Below are 23,258 nucleotides of genomic sequence, written 5' to 3' on the forward strand. Positions count from 1 at the left end.
TACGGCAAGGTAGAGGCCGACTCGGAAGATGTACGAGATGTACATATGTAAGAAGAGACGTATTCCCAATTGATCATCGTACCTTCGTAATGACATCACCCTTGTGCGCATCGACCGACACGACCGCGTAGTAAGGCAGATTAACGAACATCGGACAATTGTCGTTGATGTCGAGTATGGTGACGTTCACTATGACATGAGCTACTCGAGGTTTCAGCCGTTCCGGCGGGTGACTCTTGGCCTCGACGATCAACTCGTAGTGATCGCAGGCCTCGCGGTCGAATCGTATGCCGGTGGTCCTGATTGCGCCGGAAGTTGGTCCGATCACGAACATGTCGGTCGGATTGAGGATGCTGAAGGCGATGTGTTCGTTCAGTGAACTACCCAGTACGTTCACCACCACTACGGTCGTGATTTTTGTCGAGTTCTCCAAGATGGCACCCTCGTACACGCTCTTCTGGAAGATCAGCCCAGAATTCTCCGACTTCTCTACCGTCACGCTCACCTGCGCCACGCTCGAGTACTTGCCATCCGACACCCGCACGTGAAGGAGATAGTTCTTCTTCATGCGCTCCGGATTGCGTACTGTGACGACACCGTTCTGGGCATCTATGTCGAACGTGTGAGCCTTATTCCCGTCAATGATGTCGTATCTAGAATGAAAAATATAATCTGTAAAATAAATCGCGCGTGGCGAGAAAGAGATCAAGCGCTTTAATATCAAATTAATATTTAATGGACTAAAAATAAATAATGCTTCAACGCGCACCTCAACGCCGCTCCCTCGGAGCTGTCAGGATCTACGGCAGTCATGCGGATGACAGCCACGTTCTTGTACGTCGGCAGCAGGAGCGTGACATTGTAATCGGTCTTGGAGAACTTGGGCGGGCAATCGTTGACATCCGTCACGACGATCATCACGCGGGCAGTGGTCTCGGACGAGAGTTTTGGCTTGCCGAGATCCGAGACCTTCACGTGAAACGAGAACATCGGCACGGTCTCGTGATCGAGCACCATTACCGTGCGGATCGCGCCAGTGCTGGAATCTATGTGGAAGTATTTGCGTGGCAGATCCTCGACGATGTCGTAGTTGAGCAGCGCGTTCAGTTCCGAGTCCGCGTCTTCGGCTTTGATCACGAGCGGCGCGCTCGTGTTGGTCAGAACGAGGGAACCTATGCTGGCGCCTTCGCTGATTTCGCCGCTATAGACCGCCTGGAGGAAGCGTGGAGCGTTGTCGTTCCTATCAAGCACGTGGACGATAACGTTGCAGGTGGCGGACGCACCTGCCATGTTCATCGCCGACACCGTCAGATTGTAGAACTTGGTCTTCTCGTAGTCGAGCTGATTCTTGACAACGATCACGCCGGTGCTCGGGTTCACGAGGAACGTGTCGTCACGATTGCCGTGCACGATGTCAAACTGCAACGACGAAGTGCTTCTCGCCTCCACGTGTTTCACGTATGTTCCCAGCTGTTGGTTCTCGTAGATCTCCGCGGACAGTTCCTTCTGAATAAAACGCGGCGGTGCGTTGTCGGCCATCGTCACCATCACGTGTACCGGCACTGTGTTCGCTAGCGCGGGCGAGCCGTGATCAGTCGCTTTCACTAGTAGGATGTACTCCGACGAGACACCGAGGTCGAGTTCGCGTGCCACGCGGATATATCCCAGATCAGGGTCCACCGTGAACACGTTGCCGACATTGCCGGACGTGATCGAGTAGGTGATCCGTGCGTTCTCTCCGCGATCGCGATCGATCGCGCACACCTGCACTACCGCCGTGTCGACCGGCGAGGTCTCGTACACCTTGCCCTGGATGATCTCGCTGATGAACTCGGGCGCGTGGTCATTGTGGTCGTGCACGGTGACGATCACTCGGGCGTAGTTTCGCTTGGCCGGCGTACCTTGGTCCTTTACCATCACCGTCAGTACATGTTCCTCAATGGTCTCACGGTCGAGCGGCTCGTTCAGCGTGATCGTGCCCAGCACCGAATCCACGTGGAAGATTTCGAGGGAGGCCTGGGTTTGCGCCGCGTGCAGACTGTAGAAGACCTTTTTGTCCTCGTCCTCGTCGGTCGCGTGCAGTTGCAGTATTTTTTCACCCTTTTCGACATTCTCTGAGATGTCAACGTGGTACGTGGCTTCAGTGAATTCTGGCCGGTGATCGTTGATGTCGATCACGGTAACGAACAGCTGCGTTAGTATCGTGTGCACGCCGTCAGTAACGCCAATTGTGAGATTGTAGAAGTTCTGGGTTTCCCAGTCGAGCTTTTTCGCGAGTAAGACGTTGCCATTGTCGCGACCAATGAAGAATTCATCGCGCTTGTCGCCGTCTAAAACGTGCCAACGGGATATTTAATTTCGTATTTTTATACGTCTGACTGTAGTTACGCTCAATTTCTTCATATCGTTAATACGCGCGATTAAAAGAAAAAATAGAATCTTTTAGTAATTGACAAATACATTTTTTATTCAAATGTGAAGAAACATCTGTGCGCGTAATTTTCCATATGAACAAAGAGTCAAGCCACGGTATATTTATCCTTTTACGAGAATGATAAAGAACCTTACATGTAGAACCTTGCGTTAAAAGCATGTGTCTGTTCTCACCTAAAATATCATACCACAGAGAATCGCCGTCTTTGTCGCTGGCCTGCACGAGGGCAACCAAAAAGCCCGCCTCGTCGCTCTCCGTGACTTCCACACTTTGATTATTTGTCTTGAACACCGGCGGGTTCTCCGATTCCTTCGGTGCTTCCACAACTTGAACGGAAACTCGAGTTTGATGACTACGTGGGGGTTCTCCATGATCGGTCGCTCGTATCTGCAGGATATATCGTGGAAGCAAAGACTCAAATCGAGTTTAAGAATTCGAATCGTAAGAATAAGTGGCAGGAATAAATGCCGCATCCATATCGTAAAGTCCAAGTTTAACCGAATGTCGTTTAATTTAATTTAATTCTTCTAATTGATTTAATTTAATTCAATGCAACGAGATTCTTCGATTTACGTAAATGTACAAAGTGATGTTTCTTTAAAGAAGGGAAACGAGATATCGATTTGCATGTTACTTACCATCATTTCATATTCTTGACCCGCCTCGAATCCACGCTGCGAATACACCATCCCCGTAGAAGGATGAATTTTAAACTTGCCCTTTCCGCGGCCACCCTTGATGCTATACTGGATTTTTCCATTGTCACCGATATCTTGGTCGTACGCGAGAACCTAACGCAAATTTCGCCAATTATTTCTCATTAAGATCATGTTATATAATAAACCCATCGTCAATGGCGCAAATTCACATGACATAAAAGAATTGACATCATGGACGATGAGATGTCAGCTATCGCTTAATATAATAATTTCTACCCAAAGATCACAAAGATGATTCTTGCTGATGAAAGTAACTTTTTCGACAACTCTTCAAAGTGCCCCTCCTTAAAAATAAAATTTCGCTGCAATTGTCTAAACGAAAAATGCATACTTGTGCTCGCAGCCTGTGCAATCACGTTGCCCTTGCAGCATCGCGAGACAATGAGCCCTCGAAGCACATTTGCATTCGCACAGCCCGCATGCGTTACATCGAGAGAAAAAGGAGACGAGATCATCGCGATATAAACAAAATGCAGCAGCTCTTCCGGCCTATCGACCATCAGCTACAAGCGTGTTAACGATCGCGATCGCTACGATAGATATGTACCGAGAGGGTGGCAGTCGAGCGAAACAGGAACGGTTGCAATTGCATAAAGAAGCTCTGTCCCCGTAGGTGTAGCTTTTGCGATCTTGCGATTCGCTCAAACGAGGCGACAAGAACAAAGATCGGGCGATAAAAATATGCTGGTCCTACAGTGCAATCAGCTTTCAGCTGCTTTGCAGCTGTCTCTCTCGGTCATTTTTTTCCGTAAGAGAGAATTTTCGAAATCGCCTCATCCGTTAGCCGCACCAATGTCGACGGACTTCCTTATGCTTGCGTGTGCAGTTTCCGGAAAAGAGTCGCGTAGAGGAACAAGGCAACGCGACAAGTTTAATTAATTGCTTGTCCGATTGTGTCTGATGAGAAGCGGGTATTTTCACTTAATTTCACATGCACTCTTGCATGCACGCAATCGAGATTACGTTGCCCGTGATTTCGGATTAGCGTACGTTCGGTATTTTTTCTATACATTCTTCCGACGAGCAGGATCGTGAAAACAAGCACTTGATGATCGCGATATCGGTGAATGTCGAATACGCGGGAAATGAGCGCGCGCGTGGGCTTCTCTCGCGACTGCCAAGTAATAATGAACGCAAACGAGGTCCGAGGTCCCGGGATCCCGCACAAGATTTCGAAGAGAATCCGATATCCTTGATACTCGCATCAAGATCCTGGTGCAATCATTAGCGGCGATAAGATAACGGAACATTCTCAGGCGACAGCCTCGCGCGCGATAAGGCGGCATTCAGGAGCACAATACACATAGCGAGCACAAGAGAGACACGGGTTATCAGATAAAGAGAGAAAAAAAGAAAGAGGAAGATAAAAAGGGCTGACAGAGAAGTACAAGGGTGGAAGCGGAAAAGGGCGCAGCCAAGAACCTTAAAGATGATATATGTACACGTGATACGTACATGACGAAGGTTGTGCGCAAGATAGACTAAAACATTCAATTAATTCTTGAATGGTCGCGTGAAGAACCCGAAATCTTTTCGCGATGCACAGGATAAAATTGCTATTCGCTTGCTGTGATTAGTCAAGCTTGTTAAATACGTTACATAATCGAATACTTCAGTTGTGCACACGACCAATCAAGTTGCGGATTAACACTAGAATACTCTGTGAATCACGATATCTTTAGGTTTCTTTCCTTTTTCTTTCCTTTAGAGATCGGTAATATTCTAAACTCGAGATATCTTACGGATTTTATTGATCGGTTCTCCAAGCATTCTAGTGCCAAGCATTGTGCACGTAGCTCTTCTATTGACGGGAGATGTATCGCGAGAATAAAGAAAGAGCATGTATGAACAATATGTTAGGAACGTACAAAAGCGTATATTCATAAGTCAACGCAAACAACCAGCGCAAATCATATTACATAATCCGGCCACGCGCATAATTAAATACATGTGTGTGTATGTGTGTACCATATCATAGATAGAACATAAGAGCTACGCTCGCGCTAAAAGCGCGTGCCACGGCTTTTACGTGCCAAGGTATGTGCCTTACCCTGAAGATACGATCTCCTGATAGGGTGTCGGGGCTAAATGTCTCCCAAGTCCCGTTCTCTAGTAACGTATCGATCGAAAGGTCGAACTCCCGCGAGCGGTTCCTCAATTTCTGTCGAGAACCAGAGAGGACAGCTTTTAGCCTCAGGACTGTTTCCATCGGCGTGCGTTTAATTTTCTATTTTTTTTTATTTTCTTTTTCACCCGCCTACTCGCTCGCCGACTCTCTGCTGCAACGTGTTCGTGTGCCGTCGATCGTTTATCCTCGTTTGTCTCCTTCTGGACGCGACGGCGACGTCGCCTCCGGAAAGAACTTAAAGCCGATTCCAAGTTTCACGGTGATAAAGTCGCGTGGAACTTCGGGGTGCCTTACCCTCCTCCCCGTATTCGAACAGGCAGGCCTGACACTTTTGCATAATTACTGCCGCACGTTGCCTCGCATTACGTATTACACCCGGTGCCATAGATAATGATTACAAAGCCGTGGAGACGCACGTAGAGATTAGATTAATATTTTTTTAGGTCTCTTTTTTTTGTTTAAACAAGGTTGGCGGATATCGTTTCGCGATGCAAAGTTAATACCCTTGTTCCGAAAAATTCGTTTCTCAGTCCTGCATTTTTCAGAAGCGGCGCTGTAACGCGGAGCGTTTTATTCGCGTTTTTTTCTTTTTACCTCGTAACATGACGTGGATTAAGCACATTCTGGACGCACGTGGTACGATTCAGTCGAGAACAAACAACGTGAACACTCGTGTGTTATGTACATGTGTAACATTGCACAGGATTCAACTGATGTAACTGTATAATAAAAATTAGCGAAGTTCATGCATTAAGTATCTATTAGGTTGGCAAATAAGTTCGTTCGGTTTTTGCTTCGGTGCAACTTCTTTCCAATTCACTCTTGTTTTTCTCGACACTATTGCACAACTTCAGAGTGCATTTGAAAGTACATGTTTCACATAACCTTTCTGTAAATTTTGGTTTGACTAACATCAATATTGTGTGTGCTGCGTAGCTGTAAAAATGGAAGTAAATAACGTGCATTATCGTCATATTTTGCTCTATTATTTCAAGAAGAGCAAACGAGCTGCAAAGGCTCATAAAAAGATATGCCGTGTTTATGGAGATGATGCCTTAACAGAACGCGTATGTCAAAAGTGGTTCGCCAAATTCCGTTCTGGAGATTTTGACGTCAATGATGCGCCTCGCTCCGGTCGCCCGATCGAGATTGATTCAAGTAATGTCAAAGCTATCATCGATAAAAATCCATCCCAATCGGTGCGAGAGATTGCTACAGCACTTAATATATCTCATATAAGCGTAGAAAACAATTTGCGCCAACTGGAATACGTTTCTCGGCTCAATGTGTGGGTGCCGCATGAATTAACCGAGGCCAACTTGGCCACTCGCATATCCATCTGCGATTTGCTGCGGAAACGTCAAGAAAACGATCCATTTTTGAAGCGGTTAATGACAGGAGATGAAAAATGGGTCGTCTATGAGAATGTAACGCGGAAAAGACCATGGGGACACAGCAGCGAGCCACCACAAACAACCTCGAAGGCAGGATTGCATCCGAAGAAGATCATGCTCTCCGTATGGTGGGATTTCAAAGGTGTCATTTACTACGAGCTGTTACCGTCAAGCAAAACGATTGATTCAACCACATACTGCTCGCAGTTAACAAAATTGGACCAAGCACTCCGCAAAAAACGTCCAGAATTGATAAATCGAAAAGGTGTTGTCTTCCACCACAATAACGCCAGACCTCACACATCATTGACAACTCGGAACAAATTACTCAGTCTTGGCTGGGATGTTTTGCCTCATCCTGCGTATTCACCGGACCTGGCCCCTTCCGATTATCATTTATTCCGGTCGTTGCAGAACTCTTTGAACGGAAAAATCTTCAAGGATGAAGAGAACGTCAAAAGACACCTGGATTGGTTTTTCGCCGATAAGCCTCAGATGTTTTACGAACGCGGCATAATGAAGTTGGTGAAAAGATGGCAAGAAGTCATCAATAAAAATGGTCAATATATAATTGATTAAAATTTATTTTGTGTATAAAAAAAATTGTATTTTATTCCACCTTAAAAAACCGAACCAACTTATTTGCCAACCCAATACATCAGCTGGAACATAAATAAATTTTACATTTTCGATTGTTCTTTTGTAATAATTATCAAACCGCAGAATCCTCACTGCTATGCTGCTACACCGTGCGGCGCAACTTCACGGTTGCACCTGATTGTAGATATATCGTATTTGAGTATTGATCTCCCGCGAATCAAAGTCGTAAATTCTCTCGTCTTCAATTAAGTCCGCAACATTTTAACGACACCTCGCCAATTTAATTTGCGTCGGTCGACCTCCGAATCGATGCTCGTGTGCTATTTGTGAAGGTTCACTTCTGTATTCACAAAAAGTTTACGAGAGAGGAAAACAAAGAAAGAGACCAAGAAAGACTTAGAGAGAGATTATATATATATATATATATATATATATTATATATATATATATATATATTATATATATATATATATATTATATATATATATATATTATATATATATATATCTATTATATATATATATATATTATATATATATATATCTATTATATATATATATATATAATAGAGAGAGAGAGAGAGAGAGAGAGATGAGATGATGACTGGAGCTGGGAATCATCAACTAAATCTCTATCCTTTCTATGAGTCGATATCCGGTGACTTTGATCATATCGAGAAGAAAAGGCTCTGATGGAAGTACGACACGAAAAGCTATGGAGGAGAAAGAGGAGGAGTTGCAAGCAGTGTATCGGTGTAATGTATCGAGTTGTTTTTTACAGATTTTCCGACAGCATGGCGCGAGATAACGCGAAGTCGTCGTCGTCGTCGTCGTCGTCATCTCGACAGATGAGACGTGAATAGAATTTCGCGTTTATGCTCACGCACAGACCATTCATCATTGCGGATCCGACGATTCCGTATCTGCGGATAATGCGGTATATACAACGACAGCGTTACAGCGGGACACACGAGATGGGCTGACGCTTTTTATGCGGGGACTACACAACAACGGGGAGAAAGCGTGCGGGGGTCGCACACGGGGAATAAATTCGGGTTGTGCCGCTCGCGACCCGCTTTGTTCTCACCCGGGTCCATTCATCTCGGCGTGAAAAAAGTATTTACAAGAAACTGGATAAATGGTAAAAGATCATAAGATCGCGTAGAGAACTCGAGAGACACAGAGATTCATGTACCTGGAAGAGAGTCTTGTCGGTCGCCGGCGATGCCGGAATCTGGACCGTGTAGAACTTTTGCTCAAACACAGGCCCATGATCGTTAACGTCTGCTACCTCGATGACGACCCTCGTTGTCGACGATAAAGGAGGCCTGCCGTCGTCCCTCACTGTCACCTGAAAGCATAAAATTACCAATTATGAAACCAAGCGTGAAACAACGTAACACATGCCAAGTATAACCGTTAAGTGATATCGTAAAGCGATTACTCAACAAGGATACACAACATGATACAAAATCATCTTAACGATCTTAAGGTTTGCTTAATAAATATTTAAAAAATAAGCCCTGAAGATATATGAATAAAACAAATATTAATATTATTATAAATTTAAAATAATATATAAATACGGATAAATTTCAAAAATGTCAAACAATAAAATTTCCTGACAAATTACGTAAAACTACTGGTGTCGTTATATTTAATTTATCATGTTATTCTTGCACGACATAAAATCATAATTTCAATAGTATGAGAAAAAATATAAATATAAATATGAAAATTTGATTATAAAGTATTAATAAATACTGCTGTAAGAGCGCTGTGTATTATTGAAACGAATTCGATAATATTCCGAATGTTGCAAGCCGGTGCAACAGTAATTTCAGCAAATAAACGAGTTAATGCGGATTCTGATTAATTCATGGTTAAATTAACACAGATGCCGAGCCATCAACAAATCAAATCATCGTATGCATCAACGTATCACTGACTCGATTTATTAGTATCTCTGTAATGAAGGTAGAGCGATCAGCTTTATCACCGCGAATTTCAATCTCTCATCGAGGCATTCATTAATATACAAAATTCGCTCTCGTTTTCTCTCATTCCGCGTGTCACGGTAGGTACTCGTGAATTCAAATTCCACAGCCATGACGAAGATACACGTTGCACGATATGCGAATTAATATTACTATTCGTTCGATCGTTCAGAGACATGCAAAATGTTGGCACGGAAATGCAAAACCGTTTCCCGTTTGATTGCGACAACGCGAGCAAAGAATGGTTTGCATTTTCCTGCCAATATTTTGCATCTCCCTGAACCATCAATCAAACAAATAGTGATATTAATTTTCAATTCCATCGCGTGATTTCAATTCGTATCGCGTACCGCCTTGCTTCCTAATTTTGCCTTTCATGCGTTCCAAATTCTGAACTACCAGCTTTTTGTTCCCGTTTTGTAAGGGGCTGACTACATAGGGGTAAGCACATTAGCCAGAAGTCCGGGAGTAGCGATATTCTCGCGTAATGTGATATCTTTCTAGATTTTCCACCGGTACGAGTGGAGTTTTCGTGTGGCCGCCGCACCCCTTTTTCCCGCTTACTACGGTCGTTGTCTTATCTTGCACGTTTCTACCTTCGTTCTCGTTGTCCGACGAAATCCGGGACTTTCATGCGCGAATATCGCACGTACGATCTGTGCAGCCGACGTTGCTGACCAGAAGAGGAGATGGAGGAGGAGGCGCAAGAGGAAAAGGAGCTTAGGGTCGTAAAGTCGAGTGTCCCCGCATCCGAGATGACGTCGCAAATCCGAGATCCCTGGGTCTCATACCTGCATCGTCGCTGGGAGACCACGCGGACGGAGGGATTGAAATCCATACAATCTCAGTTACAGCGAATTGCGACGTCACGGAGACACTACGATCCGAAAATGATCCGCACAAGCGCATTTTCGTGTGTGCGACGAACGCCGAAACGTGTGCGTTGCCGGGTCGCGGGTTTCCAGGCCAGGCAAACAGATTTATAATTAACCATCGTGAATAAGCCAGGCGAGAATACCAGGAACATTTGCACGTAATTTTGGTCCCGTGTGTTAATCGGTCTCTTCGTCGAATCGAGTCGCATCTGGCGACATCGTCTCGACCGCATTCTTCGTGTCCGATTTATTTTTATTTATTTCTATTTTGCCAGGCATCTATAAATCTCGAATACGTTTGCTCCCGTTCTGCTTCGTTTCGTAAGGACATTGTCTCTCGCGTTACCACGTGTATCACGCGGCTCCATGCGGCTCTACGCGGCTCCACGTTCTATAGATAGATCGGTTTTCCCTTCGGTGCGGTCCTTCGAACACCCACAGCACGGAGTGGTAACGAGACACGTGACTCATCTCGCACCGGCGACGAGTGCTCTATTACCGAGGCCAGGCAGACGATCCGTCCATCCGCTCGGCGGAAGAGCCGAGAGCGAACGGGCTGATGGAGGTGCGGGACCAGTTACGAAATTCTCCGTCCGTCCCCTTCTCTGTCGCGTTCTTCGGCGCAATAATCGCGCCTCTCACGAAGCAATTTCCGTCCGGCAGCCCGCTCAGCTCATGGCAGCAGAGCAAGGGAATTGCGGAGACCGCGACGTAAATCCAATGTCCCTCGGGATATCTCGCGGGAGAAGACGCGTCAGATACTCCGGTGTAACACTTGCACTAAATTAGCAGTACGAAACTACGTTTTATACACCGGACGTCTCAAGTACGACAAGGTGGTGACTGGGAGTAGCCTAGCACCCTCATCCACGGTACCGATGACGGATCTTCTTGGCGCGGAATTATGAATTTCTCTTACATGTACGCACTTTTGCGGTGCACAATTGTCTGTCTGTCTATCTGTTATATTTAGTTCAGACTCGTCGAAGATTCGCAGATAATGACGAGATGTCCTCAGGTTGAAAAAACGAAACTCTTACGAAACGTTATTGGGTAATGATGTTTTTCTGTCGCGCTGCAACGCTAATTATGACGAAACCATGTGCGTTCTATTTTATGAGCTCATGAGGGAAAGTAACCAGCGCTAGAGGGGATTCTACGTCGTCGTGTTCGTCCCGTTCGAGACTATATAAATTTCATCGCGGCCGTCCTCTCCCCGTATCTTCAAGGCGGGTGGAATATATTAAGCGCCCCGTTTCTGGAGCAACCTGTACAAGATGAACACGGCTCCTTACGCCGCGGTAGATTTAAACGCTTGGCCGATCGCGCTAAATCCGTCCGAGCATCGTCGTATCTCGCCCGGAGGTGCCTGGCGGCTTTCCTCGTCTCGCACCATCTCGGAGAGCACTCGCAATTTTATCACTTCGCTCGACGAGCGGGCGCGTTCGCGCTTTAGGCTTCACTGAAAGACGGTTTAATATCAGTTCGCGATCTACGGAAACCGCACGGAAGGGCTGGCGAGATTCCGAGAAGGCAAGTCAACACTGCAACATGCGACTTCTAGGTAAAGATCATTATCCCACGGTATACACGGTGTTTCCAGGATCTGGTACGACTGATTTTAAAAAATTTTTCCCGCACTGCTATTTCTTGATAAGTGGTTGCGTTATGAAGTTTGACATTTCAGCTATGACCACTCAAAATTTCCACGGCGCTGGCATGTCTGCGGCATTAGTTTTGACGCTCGTCGAAAAAACACCATGGAACAAAGAGCCAATATTAAATTGTGTTTGTGCTGGGCAAAACAACTGGCGAAATATGAAAAGTACGAAATGAAAAGTGTACATGGTAAAAAGTGTATATGGTAGTGATTGTTTGAATCGTTTTAAAGATTTTAGATGGTATGGTAATGGCTCGATTTCGTAACAGCAGACATCGCAGACATTCCACCGCTATAAAAAATAAGTCATATTTCCGAAAATATGAAAAAAGTGCTTGAAATCTTTTCATGAAATGATCAGACCGCTGTACATCTGCAAGATTCATCGAGAACTCACTGATATATTTAAAAACACTGATATATAATATCAAATTCTGACCATTGGCGAAAGATGAAAAAGGAAGAAAGAATGGAGTCCTACAAATACATGCTAAAAGCGACTAATATTGATTTCGATTTCATGAGAAGATCATAATTAGTGATAAAACATGGTGTTTCCAATATGAGTCACATATGAAACAGCAGAGTACAAAATGGCATTCGAAAATATGAAACGGGTCCTTCGTGGTAATGAAGAGTTTCCATTTCTCGAACATATTATAATACTTACCGCAATATGGTTTTAACAATTTGGAATGTTTGAAAATTTTTCTTTTAACAGAGGTATCGAAAGAAGTAGTAGCGTTATACTCGTCGCAACATTAAACTGATTAGATGAAAGAGAACAGGTCATTATAGATAAAGCTCGCAATGATCGAGCTGCGCTGCTTGCTCCGATTCGGACATCGGTCAGACGAGTAACGAGCAATAAAACCGCTGGGCTTTTCGGAACAACCTGACGACGTGTCTCGGCGGGAGTGTACAACACACCACACCACACTCGGTACCGCCGTATGCAAGGTTCCGCTCCGTAGAAGAGCCGTGTTTTCCTCGTGATTAGGGGTAATAGCTGTGCTTTGCCCGAGCAGTTCTTCAGAAGCTGCCCTGCCTAGCATCGCGCTGGCATCTCTTGCCTTTGCCGGCGCTGTTCCTTTCGCTCGGCTCTCCGTAATTACCTCGACAGCCTCTGGTGATTTCTCTGGGCTTAACCCCACGTTTGCGGCTGAATCCGAGGAGCTCGCCACTGGCCACGAAGTATGGGTACACCCGTGACAGCCAGACACATAATGAACCTGAGACTACCTCCCTTCTGCGATGTGATCGTCGGGATCGGTCAACTGCCGAAGATCTTGAAAGAAATCCTTTATGACTACGACGTCTACCACACTTTGTGCTTCTCTTGATTAAAGTTTCTTTATAGTAAAGGTTGATGATGCCGAACCTCCAACAATTGAGGCTCGGTAAGCGTTATTCACGCTTCTCGAAATTGTCTTCCGAGAATACACTGTGACTTTTATGACTGTCTTTGCGGAGAACAAGAACGAGCACGTGCTAACTGCCCAGCTGTATTGTAATCTTAGTGCGCTGGTGAGCATTATCGTGTAGTATCCGTGCGAAAATCGGACATCAATGCAATTATGCGCGCAATTATGAGGTCCCTACCCCGTCGCCAATAGAAAAGCGAACGGACAAAGTACGATTTAATAATCCATTTCGTTCCACTCGCATAGAACAAACCGTCGAGAGTTCCGCGTAAGCCGATCCTCTGTAATAGCCGCGCCGAGAAAGGGAATTCGAGTTAATTTCGGTGATATCGAAATATTCTCAAATCCACCTAAAGCCTCACTAATAATGATCAGTCCGGGACTCGTGAATCCTCTGCTTTGGACTTTCTTCCGCGCCAGCTAGCTAATTTCGTGTCGTAATAAATTTGCGTTTCCAGCGGTGTATCGTACGAGCATCTATCATAGATGAGGAAATTAATTAATACGAATTGAAGAGGTATCGAATTAATATTTCGAATCGATATTTCTCAGTTTGATTAAAAATTATAATTTTTAATCAAATCAAGACAATTAAAAGTATGAAAATTAAGAGCAAACTATTGAAATGGAAAATGATTTTACTGTACTGGTGGAATATACGCGGGAATAACCCTCACACAAATTCGCGGAATTGGTTTTGTCATACATTATCTGCAACTGCAGCGCTTTCAGAAATGATTATATTCAACTGCATACACATACACGCTCCTATCGTGTGCACAATTGAAATCCCGCGCTAATAAGCATATTTTATCAAATGTCACGTATATGTGAACGATGTTGCGAAAAATATGGATTTAAGCAGTAGCCTAAAGCAGTAAGCGGATAGAAGTCTCGTTTAGTTACCAGCTAGGCATTGGAAAACGCTTATGGCAACTCCGCGGGATGGTTAAGTGGCTAGATAAACGTTATTCTCCAAAAGGTCGAAGATTCGAGGTTGGAGTAAAGCCAGCTTCGTCCCAGATATTGAAAAATATTCGCGATTCCTGATATCTTACTTACATGAAAGTGTTTTAACTGATCGAAGAAAGTTAGCAAGCAATTTTGTAAATTTATTAACGCCTTGACGCAAAATCGAAAGTAAAGATAAATTGTCAAGCTGAAACTCTGAAACTTTCTCACGAACGACAAGGTTTCCATTTCTCAGCGGTCAAGAACAGGCCGATAATCGCACAGGCGAAACTAAGAAGATGTTATCAAAGAAAGCATAACGCGTAATTACGTTCGTTAATAATTGAAATTCCTGTCTGGAAGGCTGAGAGCGACGCAGTCTTGCACACACCATATGGAACATTGCGATGGTATTTTTCTTTTTTCTATTTCTTCGTTCAATCGTAGCTATAAAGTTTACCTTCGTTTAAAGCACGCTTCTTCCAAGGCGCGATTAATAATTCCAATTAGTGCTGCGGTGAGTATACGCTTTATCTATGATAACCATCGAGTTTACTGCGAAAACATTCAGTTACAGTAAACTTTGGAGTCCTTCGAAATTGTTTTCGTAAATATGCAATTTTCTAATCGGAGATCGATTTCAAGGATAATCGTATGTCGATCGATACATTTTCACAATGAAACAGAATGGGGTGCACTCACATCGAGATTCTTTTGTATGTGTATGGATATTTTTTTTAACCGCGCCCTTATATCTCGTTTTTCGTCCATAATGCACCGCGAAATATTCACGCCGTGGAGATTCCTTGGATATTCATCATGATTATTTTCTCTCTGCTCGTAGCGCGCGCAAAAGGCCGCGCCGAGCTCTTTCGCAATACGACGTGAGAGGCAAACAGAAAGCGGAACCATGCGAATGAGAGTAGCGCCGGGCATTAATTATATACGGGGATTGCTGTGTGAACCCCGCGAGGTGCACGAGAGAGAGCGGCCCTTTTCTCACCCTCCGCGTTTTACACTTGGAAAAAGTGAACAAAAGAGGAATCAATTCATCAAACGTTTCGACGTTTCGATTGTTACGTGCGTTGTTACGCTTCGAACGTCAATTACATCTCGACGCCAATATCAGTGGAATTCTGTAAATTTTTATACGAAGTTGAAGCTTCCTCGAATGTACTCGCAGCGCTACGCCATCCACTCAACCTACCGTATAATCATACGATTTGCCGTATAAATATTTCTCTTTTCCTCGACCTGTAAAATAATCTCGTAAAAATGGAAAAGAAAATTTATTATTTGAGAAACGCGATTCGTGTACATGTTTGCTCGTTTCATCCATCGTGCCGAGGAACATACAAGTTTCTCACATGGCGACAAAGTGAGACATTTTTACATTCGCTTCCTTGAGATGTGAAACTCCCCTTATCCTGAGCGGGAGCACGTAGCTCCGCTACCTCTTTTGTTTCTCGGTTCCTTTGACAATATTGTGACGCGCGACTCTCCCTCATTGTCACGGTAACGTCATGTGCACCGAACCGGAAGTTTTCGTTGCATCGTAAGGAGAATCAGACATCAGGAGTTGGCGGCGACGATAATCCTCACGGCGTTGCGTCAGAGACGCTGTTAGGAAGAATGTCAATTAAGCAACTTCAGTAGGATGAGCTGCTGAGTGTTCGACTGACATTCCGAAGACAGGGCGAAGGGTTTCACGACGAGGAAGAAGGGTGAAAAATACAGAATGTAAAAAGGGAAGATGAGCGCTCAGGAAAGGGGAAGAGAGAGTCGCACTTGGCGTGCCCTTTTTCTTTAAACTCCAGTCGCATATTGATTCTCTCTATCTTGAAACGTCATGTATTTTTAACAAACATTTTTACCGACAAACGTTTTTGAGAAGATTTCGAATAAATTAAAGAGGCAAGTGCAAGTAGAGATGTATCAAGCGTTACGGTATTAATTGTCCTTTGAGAAATTTCTGAAATCAAAAACTAGAAGCGATTTTTCATTATTTTAATTGTAGTAGCATGCCGCGATTGCATTTGGGAAACGGCTTTAGTGGTTACTTGCACGGATGATTGTTCAAGAAAGAAGATTAAGAATTAAAAACAATTCTCTCCCTTCCGATACTCCTATTACCCACAAAGAAAACTTTCGTTTCAAGATTAATTAATAGCAGAGAGTGGAGTAGTTACACGACCAACCAGCGAGTCCGAGCAATCAATCTAAATTAGATCTTTTTTAAATTACTTTTAACTTCCTGAATTTCCCATCGGGATTACTCGCCACCTTTCCGCTGTTGTAGAAGGCAGGGGGGGCCGGGATGGGAAATTAATTCAAAAATTTGTTGCAGCGTCTGCGAGGATAGCACGTGAGCTGAAAATTGATTCTTACGTGCTTCCTGGATTATCTACCGGCGACTTCGATTTGCATTCAAGTACACCCGGTCGATCATAAATTTCGATGAAATATTCTCAAGCGAATACTTGAAGCAGTACTAGTAGAGAGTCTGTCCCACGGTAGTAAGCAACTTTTCGCCTTACTTTGAATATCCGAAAGAGTGTCTAAAGCGCACCTGAAAACAGAGGGCCGTCGTAAAACTCGATTGGAAAAAAGGAGAAAAAAAAGAAAACCCTTGGTAGTTACCTTAACGGTAATTCGCAGTGGTCACTAATGCAGCTTTTCAGCGGATACTTGCCGCATTTGCGAATTCTGCAGCTTCTTCATGTCTTTCATCGTAACACGATTCTAGTTCCATTTCCTCGAGCTCATCAAATGGCGCGGGAGGACATCGAGAACGAAATGTCATTGTCAGCATTTCAGATTTGTCGAAAGCGCTCCGCGAACCGTGCAAAAAGTACCTGGTGATGCGTAGGTTGCGGAAAAAGCAACCCTTCGTAGCGGTGCCGCGGGCACTGCACCGAGCCCGAGACTCGTAAATTACGCGCGGAATTATGAAAAAGGAGGGACACGGTTGAGGTCACCGGGTCGTGCTACCTCTTGCCAACCTAGTTTGACCTCTTTCGTGAGGAAACGCTGGCGACCAGCCGAGTAGCCCCGCTTTTTGACACCGGCTGTACATCGGTAATCGGTATATCGATGACAGATAAACGAGTTTTGGTGAACGCCACAAAAAGAAAGTCTAACGATCCAAACGGAATCGACAGGATATGCGCGCGCGCCCGCGCACGCTGCCAATATCGCTATTTTTTCGGCCGATATCAATTTCGCGAATGCTCGGGCCAGCGCGGTTACAGTTACGACGCGACAGATTCACCTCCCTGCTCGGAAATAAAAACGGGATTTTAACCAGCGTACTGCAGGGTAAAGAACGCCAGGTATATCGGTTCCCTTTCGCAGAAACTGGACAGGATACTAATAGTGAAACGAAATTTCTCGCCTTGGGCTCGCCACAGCGCTCGTAATTTCTGTCTCTTTCAGATGAAGTTCGTGCATAAGAACGTATGTTCAGCTATTTTTTGCTGTTTGTCGATCTCGTAGGTCCCTTACTCGAGAAGTGCTAAAGAGCAATTTGTCCACGTCATTAGATAGTAATGATAGGATAAGCGACGACTAAAAGAAAATGTTTCGTACGCCCATCAATTATTCGCGGCTGGTAAGACTTTGCGAAATTGCCGAAATTCTGCTCCTTTTAAGGAGGTGGCCGAGGGTAGCCACGGACAGCGATCGTTTTCACGAGCTCTCCCGCCTGATGCCAAGACTCATTTAACTCGGTTACGAGCACAAACACGCTGTTAACAACCCGCATCGGAGAGGATCAAAGCCTCCTAAAGTGATTTCTCGGTCGCGCCGCGTGGGCCAGTTCTCCGTTCTCTGAGAATTCCCGTAATGATATCTAATGAAATCAGAGCCACGCGGGGCAAGAGCTTAGGATGTCAGAGAGTCTTTCAGTGCGCCCGTCATGCACTTTGCGGAAAATGTTATTTGCCTCGACATAAATCCCAAATGCTGTTTGCCCTCAGACAAACGTCGCGCCAAGCTTCGCCAAACGATTCCGTTACACGTTACGCAATATTCAACAAACGTTGACGCATGGTTTTTAAAATGCACAGCGACGAGATAGAGTTCACCGCTTTGATTTTCGATATCACGATACGGCGATGGAGTGCACTTTATTCGTTCGGTCGATAGATGCGTTGAAAATTTAAGTTGCGCGCGACGTGCGCGAATAGACCGGGAACGCGAGAACACGATCGTTAAAACCGATAACGCGCAATTTAATTTGGGACGGACGTACGCTCGTGTTAATTACGAGGCACTTTACCACCGTAATGGATCGCGCGGTGTAATGTGTTCTTCCCTTGCCACGTTGCCCGATTTTGCAGCGTCAGAATGTCGTTTTATAGTCGTCATGAATAATTCAGCTATTTTTGAACGCAAGTTTAAAGATGCGCATAAAATAAACGAATTGCTCCAAACTTGTTCAGGATTCGTGATTTTATCATGCCGTAATCATAAGTTCGCAAACGTTACAACAATCTTCGCGATTCCGGCGGATTTTCAGCATAAGCACTTGACCATCACAAACTATTCTCTCTATTTTTTTATTACTTTGAAGAACGATCAAAGTTCAAGTTAAACGTGGTGAAACATCTTTTTTCTTTCAGAAACGGAACGGAGCTAAAAGCCATTCGCGATTTCATTTGCAAAACTTGTCTGAATACGACAACGCCAAAGTGGTACCAGACAAGAGACATTGGCGTAAGTTTGTTGGGAACTGCAATAGAGCCGGTATAATAGGCGGAGACACGTATTGCAACTTCAACGATCAAGGTGAAACTGCGCGAAGCTCATCGGTGAATCTTCGAAACTTATGAGACAGCATTATCGCACACATACGATGCGTCTCGTTCTGCTTGGAGACATTGTCTATTAATGAGTTAGCTTTACGAGCGATTAATCTCGTTATATTTTTTATTTAATATATCAGAAAATCAGAAATTTTTCAAAATAACAAATTTTCGAGATTCTATCAATTATACCGCAAAATTCGAAGAGGAGAACAGTACCTTTTCCGGGAAACAGAAAAGGAAGGAGTATAAAAGAGCATAAGATTTACTTTATCAATCGTATTCAGTTAGAGCTTTATACCCGCGAAAGAAAGCTCTCCATGAAATTGGTATCGGTCTCTTCCTGCTTTTATCGTTCGGACGAAATTCCGACAGTGTCTACAGTTCCCATACACGACGTGAGAGACTATCGCGAGCTTTTTCTTTAATCCCAACGCAGGTAGAAATTCCTCGGAGAAGGTACCGACGACCCACCCCGACAAAACGTCTCACCCTGTGTCTCATCCTGCGTGACCCTTCCTTCCATCTTAGCGTGGACGACTGTACCTTTTCAATGCTATTCCATCCCGAAGCCACCCCTTTTTCCTCTCGCACTGCCGCTCCTTTTAACCCTCTTTCTCTCTGTCCCAAGCCGTCTCCTCGTTTCTTGGCCTCCGTCTCGCCGCTCGTTCATACTACCTACTCTTCGTCTCGCCGTGCCACCCTCAAGTTGGCCTTCTCGCTTTTATCGTCGGAGGCGGCAGATTTTCCTCATTTTACTTTTCAATCTCACGGAGGATGCGATTTTCTTCCTCATTTCCACTCCGACAATATCGAGGGAGCGCCGACGAGAGAGACGGCAGTTCTGGAACTCCGTCGAGAGTATCGTGAAAGAGCGAAGAACGAATGGACAGGGTGGAAAGAGAAAGGGTGCGACGTACTAATCTATCTATCTATCACCTGTTAGAGTTAGCACGTCGTCAGAAAGTACGGGATTCTTTCCTAACGACTAAACGTCGTCGACTACGATGACACGAAATTTACCTCGTTTGCTTAGTTACCTCGTTTTAAAAGAAAAATCGACTTACCTCCAATACATGTTCAGCTTGATTCTCGCGATCGAGCTTTCTACCGCTGGTGCTGATAAGACCTGTAACAACAAATGTGCCACAATTAGCACACAGTAATTAGCATTTGGCAAGTGATAATAATATTAATGTATACGATGACTATCTCTCGATAAAATCCACCGCACAAGGAATGAACAAGGACGGTACGAATCTCAAATCATGGCTGAGTGGCAGACCTTCCATTATCGGGACAAAGATCGAGCCGATGGAACGAACTCGCTAAAATTACAGCGTTCAAATTTTGCGGCGCGTCAAGCGTGGAGCATCCCCTACTGTCGCGATACCGGGCTTTATTTTACGTTCCGCGGAATCCCTTTCATCATGGTCGAGCGCGGACTTTGCCCGGAAACTCGATTGAGCAAAAATTCGTGAAGCCACCGATGTCAACGGAGTATCCTTTTGTGGTTTACCTGGAGTATTACTACTCTGCTAAGGGCTTTTTTCAAGGGAGAGACTATGGGGGCATGCTCGAACGCGCTCCTGATCAAAACGTCGCTACCATGAGATACTTAAGGTGGGATACATGGGAGAAATATTTTTATGTAAGAAATGTGAGTATGGGATATCGAGAGCGCGAAAAGTTTTTCTAATAGACGTGAACTGCGCTCGTAAAGACCCAACGAGATGCAGAGGCGCGATGCTTCAACAAAGCGACACCGACAAACAAAAAGGAAGCCCTTTAGCACGCGGTAGCGTACGCTGTGTAAAAGCCAGAAGCGGCTTTTTTTCTTATTAAGTCTTACGGCTTCCGGTGGCAGCCGCGACGGCAGCCAGCCCCCCTCCGCTCTTTCTCTGCCGGTGACGGCCCAGATTTTATATTACGCCGCGAGCTGCTAATCGAGTTACGAGGAAGCCGTTGTTGTTCCGCTCCGAGTCGCTTCGATCCGCCGACAAGGCATGGCGCAGCCGATCCTCTCGTAACTTTCACTTTGCAACCCCCGTTATGATCAGCGCGGCGTAAGCTCGCGCGACTGATGCAGCAAGCGTTGTTAAAACGAACTAGCTCCACGTATTCGTCGATGAAACACGACGCGACGCATTGAAGCGTACGGCATCGTTATTGATATCGCGGAGACAGAAATGACACGAAAACGTTTCGCAAATCTAATTGTCATTATCATCCAATCGCACTCGCGATTTTAAACTCCGACTTGTGTACTTATCCATTTTTTGTTACATTTCGACGAACGAATGCAGTAGCTTTTCGATGCGTTCGCGTTCCTTTTATCCTTTAAACGGGAAGTACAAGAGAAATGGGCGGAGGTGAGTGGAAGCGTCGCGATGGACAGGAAAAGAGGAAAATTGCGGCGGGGGTGGAAGCGGCGCTCGATCGAATCGCGAAACGCGAATGTATCAAGCCCCGGGCGTTGCGGAATGCATTTAAATAATTGCTTTTCGTTTTCGTTCTTCGAGTCTCCACCCCCTCCAGATATTCCTACCGAACGACCCCGTGGATTCGCGCGGCTCGAGATAGGGGTGCGCGAAATACTCGCGTGCATACTCCCGTGCGTTGCTGCAGCAACGAGAAGTGTGGACAAACTCGCAGGAGCGAAAGCTTCGTTATCGGAAATCAGAGCGCGAAGGAGTCGGATGAAATCATTTACGATATTATTTGCGCGACTCATCCAACAGCACGTGATCGCCAAATCGCGACACAGAGGGACACGGGACGCGCGAGATTTTCGCCTAGAATAACGACGGATTTATTTTTTTTCTGCGCGTACATCCCAATGGACTTCGCGAGGACCGACTTTTTCTCGAAGCGTTGAGCTCATAACGCTCGATGAAATAACATTTTATTTATTTGTTTGACGATAGCGAAAAATGCTAGCTAACAGTGCCGAGACAACTGAAAGACCGCTTAAAGGCCGCTCATCTCCTCTCTCATCGGGAGAAAAAGTTTTATCGGAATTATTCCCTTATGACGAGGCAAGATTATCTGTCTTTCACAAACGATGCCGCATCGCCGAACGTTTTATGAAATTCGTCCGCTAAAGTCTCGCGCCCGCGAGATAAAGAGGTTGCGAGAATTTCACGATACGAGTTTAACGGCGCGAATACAAAAGCAAAGGATTGATTGACCGAGTCACAAGCCGGAATCCCTTTTCCGGCTTTTCGAGTCGTCGTTCTCGCAAAAGCGTATTTCATTACGGATAAAAACAACATACATAAAATTTTTATACGGAGTCCTCGGTCTGACAGAAAATACGGCGATATTTTTGCGCGATCCTTCTCGCGCTCGTCGGCATTATTAAAAACCCGAGTCGCATTAAGCAGATTAATATGGATTGTGATCGTTTATAGTAATAATACGATGAATTAGCAAGCAATTAGCGCGTTCACGGAATAAAATTTTATATTTATCCACTTTTCGCGTAATTAGTGAAATTATAGTCGGGTGTATTCTGCAACGCCTCGGGCTGATTAATAAAAAGTGAGGAATCTCTGAAAATGGTATCGTGGTCAAGTAATGCCATCAGAGTCATTGAAGTTCAGAGTCTAATTAATGTCTCGTTTTATACTCTATTTATTCCTCTATATCTTTGTGCGAATAGGAGAACGATCAGCTTACGAGCTAGGGGCATGCTATAACGTTATCCATTAATTAATACATAAATCTCGATCGTATAAATGTTGTCAAAATAAAAAAGAAGATGGGATTCGTCTCACGACTATTCATGATGTACAAAAGTCTCTCTCTTCGTTTTAAAACTTATGTTTTTCTTTGAATGTTCGTTCGTTCGTTCGCACGTGCAACGTTTGTTCCTTGGGTCGCATTACTCCAACAAGATCTATCTATTATAATCGAATTTTGCACCGCATAACAGCACCATTGTTCTCCATCGTGTTCGTCATATTTTCCTTGACTACGTGCCGTCGTAACCGCGCATAGAGAGATTAGTGCGCGCGAATGCAATCGTTAACGCTTAAATTATTAACAGCCAAGATATGTGCGTGTCCGAAGAGAGAATCCATCGTTGCCCTGTTTTACTTTTCGTCCCGGGACCGAGATTCCGTTGCGATGAAATCCCATTACTTGCCAGACTTTATCACGTAAGCATCAACAAGATAGAGTCGGGTGTTCCTTCTTGTCGCTCGTTGAAAAATTCTGGATCAATTTTATTAGCCTTTCAACGGAACCCCGTACGCGCAAATGTGACTC

General features: G+C 44.8%; 1 protein-coding gene across 1 annotated transcript in view; it reads right to left on the reverse strand.

Moving 5' to 3' along the window:
* Positions 1-23,258, reverse strand: part of LOC105279317 (fat-like cadherin-related tumor suppressor homolog) — a 267,558-nt gene that overhangs the window by 14,698 nt on the left and 229,602 nt on the right. Inside the window, exons 6-12 of the mRNA XM_026969956.1 lie at positions 20,054-20,115; positions 8,470-8,625; positions 5,204-5,314; positions 3,073-3,225; positions 2,608-2,821; positions 770-2,330; positions 83-653 (exon numbers count right to left, since the gene is read on the reverse strand). Of these exons, the coding sequence (XP_026825757.1) occupies positions 83-653; positions 770-2,330; positions 2,608-2,821; positions 3,073-3,225; positions 5,204-5,314; positions 8,470-8,625; positions 20,054-20,115 (2,828 nt within the window). The remainder of the gene's footprint in view (positions 1-82; positions 654-769; positions 2,331-2,607; positions 2,822-3,072; positions 3,226-5,203; positions 5,315-8,469; positions 8,626-20,053; positions 20,116-23,258) is intronic.

The sequence above is a fragment of the Ooceraea biroi genome, chromosome 5, assembly GCF_003672135.1.
Source record: "Ooceraea biroi isolate clonal line C1 chromosome 5, Obir_v5.4, whole genome shotgun sequence".
NCBI classification, from domain to species: Eukaryota; Metazoa; Arthropoda; class Insecta; order Hymenoptera; family Formicidae; genus Ooceraea; species Ooceraea biroi.